We start from the raw sequence: 7,409 nt of genomic DNA on the forward strand, positions 1-7,409 counted from the left end.
GACTAACCTGGATTTACCAGTGTAAAGCAAATGGTGGATTATGTTAATTTGGGGTGTGTGTACACATATCACATGTATCACTAATGCTCTCAAAACAAAGTCAACATGCCCCAAAAATTCCCTTTACCCAGAAAATAGTACAATATGCAGTGAGTTTTTTTCTTCTTCATTTTATTACAAAATAAACAAACTGCTTATATTAACTAGACAGGGCAGTGTAATTACACACCAAAGAGCAAGAACAGTTAACTGCAGATTAAGGATAAGATGAGATAAATAGAGAAAACTGCATCACAGCATGAAGTAGCAAACCTAAAAAAAACAATAAGATCAAGCTGCATTTGTTTCTAATATATTACATTTTATTTGGGCTACAAGTTTTGTAACAAATAGCAGGGATGTGATTAGTTTGTCTTAGTAGGATTGCAGGTCTCTTTGTGACACCGCTTTTTTAATAAATGCAACATATTAATTTTAGTTCTGCCTCTGATTGCATTCCTTCAAAAGTTGTGGCTGTGGAAATAAAATGCAATGATAGGACTGATTAAGTTTGAGAGACTATAAAATAAAGCAATTTGCATGTTCAATTTCTAGTCATTAAAACTAGGTTAATGTGATAAAAGAGGTAGAATTTTTTTATAGACATTGAACATGTTAATAGAAAGTTTGACACTCACATTGAGGTGGCTTTTGTTGCAACCCGAAAGAGGGATGTGAATAGAAGCAGAATATTTAAACCAATGACTCACAAACCCAAAAGATATTTTTCAGTGTTAGATTAAGCAAAATCAATCTTTGTCAGAGGGAAGTAAAATATGGTGCGCATATTTGTCTAGATAATGGATAAATACAGATCAAATCAGAATGTTCTACAAATAGCGGCACTATTTACTGAAAACATCAGCTCAAATGCAGCTTTTTTCAATTAAAAAGGTTTCAGCCACAGTGAAGCTTGAGACAATTCCGAGGTTGTCTGTTAAGATTCAGCTTAAAACTTCACACTGACCACCGACCTCCCGGAGATCTGGATGTCATCAAAAGGAAAAAGAGCCAGAATCTGAAAGACGAGGATACAAAAAGTCACACTTTACTGATGCATTTTCCAGTTGCTCATTGCAGCCCTCCACATGAAAAGACCAAAAATTTGTTTTAGTCCATCTTTCATGAATTCTCTACCCTGTCTGGTGCACTGAGTCCTAAGGCCATTTCCTTCTCCTGAACCCGCACATCTTTAAATTACATCTTTAGAGACAGATACTGTGTACAGATACACTTTCTAAAAAAGCTCAATAGTTTCCGAAACAACAGGGCACGCGATGTGAGTGATTAAAGTAGAATTGTGTATGTAGGATTGGGAATAAACTACAGCGCTCATGTTCATTGTAATGAAGAAACTAACTTACATCATCATTGCCGTCGGCCAGATCCAGCGCCGTTTCGTCCTCCATGTTTCGTAGCATTGTGTCAGCGCCGGACTGGCAGAGGAGGTTGGCGATGGTAGCGTCCTGTCTCCCCACCGCGAGATGCAGAGGTGTGCAGCCGTTAAACATGGCAGCGTCCACGTTGGCCCCCCTGCTGAGCAGCAGCTTTACTGACGCGACATCATGCAGCTCCACGGCGAGATGAAGAGCTGTTTTCCCACTGGTTCCTTCCTGCACGGGGTTTAGATGGAAAACAGTCATGATAAATTCCAAAGATACACAAATTGGACAATACCATCAAATAAGGCCAAGATCTTTTCAGTTTGTGAGTATGCACATTTATCTTTACATTTTGCACCCTTGAAAGAAAAGAATGCAGTAAGCCACATAATAATAATAATAATAATAATAATAATAGTAAAATTAGTAATAATAAAACAGATGTGAGGCACAGTGATATATGTGGTTGGTGATTTAAACTGAGAAGAATGTCTGGGGTAGTTTCAGGAGTGACTGCCACGTTCCCATTCCATCAATAGAAAGTTAAGAGTGGCTGGCAAGCCCAGCCTAATCATATCACAAATCTAATTATGTCCCCTTGAATCCTGCAGGAAGCCCTGAGGCCAGCTCATATCACTATCAGCATTACACAGGTGCAGCAGATTTATAGTCAAGAACACCGGCCACAGTAAACACAGTTTGAAAGGGATAAGTGTGATTATAAATACTGGCGCATTGCTGGATCACATTAAGGATACTGCAGGGAAAGCCTAGCCAGAGAATAGTTACACAAACTGTAATGTTTTTTCATCTTCTTTATACTTTTTCTTCAAAACGTGTTGAGGGAGACAATGTATGATATGTAGCTAAAATCTTATGAGTGGCAAGCCAGAGTTACATGTATGAAAACAGGGACAATTTAAAGCTTATTTAAAGGGTGATGTTACACGGAATTACATAGAAACAAAATTATTCTAATTTCTAATCTATGAGATGACAGATTCCGTGTGGATTCACCTTTTAAGTAGAACATTGTTATTAAAAACGTTATTCATTTATATGATGCATTTAAGTAAGGCGCCGTTTCACAGACTAACCTGTATATTTAGGTCTGCTCCCTTTTTCACCAGTAGCTTCATAATCTGATATTGCCTGTTCAGTGCAGCCAAGTGAAGACAGGCAAGACCTGCAAATACACACCTTGTTTGAAATGTGGAACATTGGGTTCATATTGCGGCCAAAAGAGATTGAAATATTCATTTAAAAATTAAGTTTTTCCAAATAATATAATCAAACTGAGACCATTAAGTGAAACTACAGATCAACTCCAAGTTGACAACCAGCCATATCTGTGCTAAGCTTGCAACAGTTATCATTTCTAAACAACCAGAATATACACCCTCAGCCCCCCCCCCATTTAATTTGTCTCAAGCTGTTGAAGCTAGACAGTTTACAAAAGTGACTTTGGCAGATGTTTTTCCAAATTGATTTTTACTTTAATGCTATATTAGTTGAGCAATGGCAACCAAGTTAATTATTTCTATATTACAAGTCTTGGCCTAAACCCAACAAAAGGCCACACACTAAAAAATCTGAGTTGCACAATGTGGGAAGTTCAAATTCAGCCACTCACGGACCAATAATTACACAGAAGATACAGACATATACAAATATATAGACATATAGAAATATATATATAATATATATATATATAATATAGAAATGGCCTGAAATAACAGCAATACATTTTTGGCTGATGAAGCCTTGCAGCAGTTAGTCTCTTGTTCCTCACCTCTCCAGTTTTGGATCTCAAGGATCGGTGCCAGCTTGCTTGGGGAAACCTCTCTGGTCATCTCAGTGGCGCACTCTATCTGCCCATGCTGGCAGGCCACATGGAGTGCGGTGTTCCCCTCCTGGTCCTGCAGCCCCAGACTGGAACTTTTCTCCACCAGGCTCTTCACCACATCTGTCAGGTTTAGGTACGTGGCCAAGTGCAAAGGGCTCTGAGGATCACCACAGATGATCATGTGCAATGTGTTCAAAACTTCATGTCTCAATGGGTAAATGAAATACCATTTAGTAATCATAACCAGTGCGTGCCAGATTATGTTTTTTACCAATTACTTAACTAAGTGATTAATTAGCAAAATGTTTACTAATCTAAAACTACTTTATCAAGCAAGATATTCACTATCTTCTTATTATATGTGCAAGGATTTGCCGTTTTCTTCTGATTTATGGCAATGTAAATTTAATATCTATAATTTTGGACAGTCGTTTGGACAAAACAAACAATTTCAAGATTTAAATACAAAAAATACATTTTTGAAGCTATTGTCCTTTAACCCTGCCCCACTTCAGTCACTGGATTTCCCAGAGTGCTTTTGAACAACCCAGAGAGAACGGCCCTGTACCTGTTGTCATTCAGCTGTTGTTATATTGTTATAGGTCTAAATAAAGACACTGACTGAGAATTATTACAGCTGACAAAGAGAGATTTGCATCATCTGTCCAAAAAATACAATATTAAATAAAATAAAAACTAAAATTGATTGTGGCGATTTTGTCTTCATTTTTCATAATCATGTATCCTCAGTAAGACTGAATTGCATCTGTGCAACACAAATTAAAACAGCAAAAAGGGCCCAAATAAAATCATTGCCTGTTTTAAATCTGTATGCAAATGTCTGAAAGGGGATTTTTTCTTTAAAAAACCTGAAAGGGTAAAAAAGATTTCTTCTTGGTAATGTCTCCTAATGTGAGGTCTTAGAATGACTACTGAGAGGAAATTAGGCAACCAAAATGGCTCAGGCTGAGTCACTGCATGAAGTGCTGAGTCTTAACTTCAGATGTTTCCTTTTGACAGTTCTATCAGTTTGTCTTCATTTTGGTTTCTACACTTGCAATACTTTTGGTCTGACATCTTGAAGGACTGGAACAACTCCTCCACCCACATCCAGACAAGGATACACTCCACAGCTCCCCGTGGTTCCATTTCTACAGGAGGTAGAGGAGGGGAGTTTCCATTCAAAGTCCCTTATGACCTAACATTGGAACCACCCACAGTTAGAGAGGACGGACTGCAAATAAAGAGGAACAACAGCTCTCTGGAAGTACTGAGGTATAAATAATGCCACTGTTTCCACAATCAAGATACTAACTATGAGGAAGTCACTTTGGATTCAAAAATTCCAGTGGAAGCTGCAGTATGCTTTTGTAGTGGGAAAAGCCATGTTGCACTTACTTGGTATAAATTGTTTTGGATGTCCAGGACTTCTTTTGGAAAAAGCTGTATCAACTGTTGGGCGATAAATTCGTCTTCATGGATGATTGCTAAGTGCAGGATTCTACAGGAGGAGCAAAGAAACAAACATCTTCATCCATCATGCTTGCAAAAACATGCATGCTTACTTACTTAGGCTTATTTTACATTGAGCAATAGACCCACAAAAGCAGTAGTAGAGTACTAATGAAAAAAAGACTGCATTTCAACAAGAGAAAAGGTTGCCTCACAATGTTTCTTAGTATTCATCACAAGAGACATTGAAGTGTTAGACCTAGTGAGCTAAATGGCAAGATTTACTGGTTAGGGTATTGAGCAATACAAGACTTTTATTGAACACTTAGCATAAGGAGCTGTTAAAGGGTCATGTCAAAACCCCCTTAGGTGCCCGGATAGCTCAGTTGGTAGAGCGGGCATCTGTGTAGGCTTTAGTTGACAAAACAAAACAAAAACACACTAACCTCAAAACCTGAGTGGGAAGTTGTAGCAAACATGTGTGTGTGCAAAAAGCAGGAAATGGCATTAGTGCTTAATTTAGAACTAGAACAACATATAACAGATTCAAATCAAAGTTTAGCTTCAAGTTACTTGTCAAATGTCAGGCTGAAAGCTGAAACTGATTTTTAGTCACAAAGCAGCATTAAAAGGTTATTTTTGAAAGCATACAGTGTACTGTAAAAATGTGTGTTACTGCAGTAACTGCGCTCTTAAAGATCAGCAATGAGTTTACATGTTATTTAACTATTCAGAGATAGACAGTGTGGAATCAAATGTTGCCACCAATAGATAAAGGGTTTTATTTTTTATCTATGGTTGCCACAATGTTACTGTACAGACTTTTCATTCAGTAAAATATTACAATAGACGTTGAAACTGTTTACAGTAGTTTTCATTGTGATAATGTTGCAACTACTGTATATAAATCACTTAATCATCAGCAAATTAATAACAAATGTAATTTGTCTAATTGAGTTAACACATACCTTTTTGCAATTAGGGTGCAATGGGCGATCCATTACTTGTTTGCATTGTTTTACACCCAGAGACAATTTGGTGCTGTTGTTTTTAAATGACTATAAACATACAAAGAAATACAAAACAAGATTGCAAATAGCCTTGTTTTTTTAATTTTTAAGGTTAATTTAATTATACAAGTGGAATTAAGTCAACTACTGTTAATGAAAATATGTTCGAAAAGATTTTATCGGGACACAAAATATAAGGAGATCGAATCAAAGGGTAAGACAAAATATGATAAGATTAAAATACTATAAAGATTTAGACAGTTGTACAATTTTCTGACAATTATTGCAAGTATACCACCACAACAACATCACCAATTGATGTTACGGGTTAGGAAACCTCGCTTTGACATAATATAGAACTATTTTCTAAAATAGCTACTGGTTATTAACAGTAGCTTTGTGTGAATGAATACGTAAAATAACGTTAAAACCAAACAGAAACCTCCAGTGTTGAAAAATGAAGCTGACGCGGAAGAGGCTGGCTCAAAAGGCGGGTCAAACGCCACCAACCCCCATGTTAAAATGCCCCAGTGGACAGCAGAAATAAACCTGTTTACAGCCTGGTACAAAAAACTGTTTCAGTCTCTATTGCTAAGTTACCCCTTCCTGATAACTGTACAGGGCGTGTATTATTTTATACCTCACCCATTAAAATTATATTAAGGTTTTGCATAATTAAGGGGGTGCAGCTTTGAGTGACAGGTGGCTGCCATCACAGGAAGCAAGCATAGACTTTAAGCTTCCTTTTGGCTCTTCAGAAACCTATGGGTGACGTCATGGAGACTACCTTCCTATGTTATATATTCTATGGTAAAAACGCAACAAGCCAATGTTTGGTTTGTCCATTCTGGGCTACTGTAGAAACAAGGTGGTGCAACATGGCAGACTCCGTAGAAGAGGACCTGCTCCCTATGTAGATTTAAATGGCTCATTCTAAGCTAGTGAAAACATAGCAATTATTAGTTTCATTGAGCTGATTATAAACTAATGAAAACATAGTTGTGAATATTATGTTCCATTTCTGCCAATAGACCTAAATACTACACACTTCAATAGTATCAATTCATAAAAAGAGTTTTCTCGAGACACTTTACAGATAGAGTACACACTGCTCCTTTAAAGTAAACCGAACATGTTTAAACTACTGACTGTTTTTCCGACAAAACAAGCAACATTTGAATTTGGCCTCTGGGAAAATGTGATGAGCATTTTTTTTCCCCCTTTAGACCAAACCGTTAATCAAATAAGAAAAATATTCACCCTTAGTTGCATCTCTAAAAAAATCGGAACCAATTTGCGTAGTACTCCTAGTACATAGAATCTACTTTTTCAAAACAAGTGCATGTAGACTATTAGTAATTTTATACACATTTTAAACCGTATATATTTGAATCCATCAAAAAACTGAACTGAAAGAAATCCTAATTAAAATATCTGCGTTTGATGGAAATGAATCCATCAATAAATCATACCAACATTGGTATGAGTATACACAAGTATCGCAAGAATGTATCACAATATGTAGCTGTCTCAGTTTAATCTCATTACTGACTAATTTAATAGTCTGCGGACCAAGAATGCGTCTGCTGTGAGCAAATCTCTCATAGTGTGAAAGGGACTTCCTGGTTTGAGTAAGACTTGAATGAATACGAATTTTTTTTTAAACACGGGGGTGGGGTG

At 37.0% G+C, this 7,409-nt stretch overlaps 1 protein-coding gene across 1 annotated transcript in view; it reads right to left on the reverse strand.

Moving 5' to 3' along the window:
• Nucleotides 1-344: 344 nt before the first annotated feature.
• Nucleotides 345-7,409, reverse strand: part of nfkbie (nuclear factor of kappa light polypeptide gene enhancer in B-cells inhibitor, epsilon) — a 9,285-nt gene continuing 2,220 nt past the window's right edge. The window contains exons 2-6 of the mRNA XM_034900945.1: nt 4,666-4,768; nt 3,214-3,424; nt 2,519-2,607; nt 1,404-1,652; nt 345-1,057 (exon numbers count right to left, since the gene is read on the reverse strand). Of these exons, the coding sequence (XP_034756836.1) occupies nt 989-1,057; nt 1,404-1,652; nt 2,519-2,607; nt 3,214-3,424; nt 4,666-4,768 (721 nt within the window). The 3' untranslated portion in view covers nt 345-988. The remainder of the gene's footprint in view (nt 1,058-1,403; nt 1,653-2,518; nt 2,608-3,213; nt 3,425-4,665; nt 4,769-7,409) is intronic.

The sequence above is a fragment of the Etheostoma cragini genome, chromosome 18 (genome assembly GCF_013103735.1).
Source record: "Etheostoma cragini isolate CJK2018 chromosome 18, CSU_Ecrag_1.0, whole genome shotgun sequence".
Classification (NCBI taxonomy): domain Eukaryota; kingdom Metazoa; phylum Chordata; class Actinopteri; order Perciformes; family Percidae; genus Etheostoma; species Etheostoma cragini.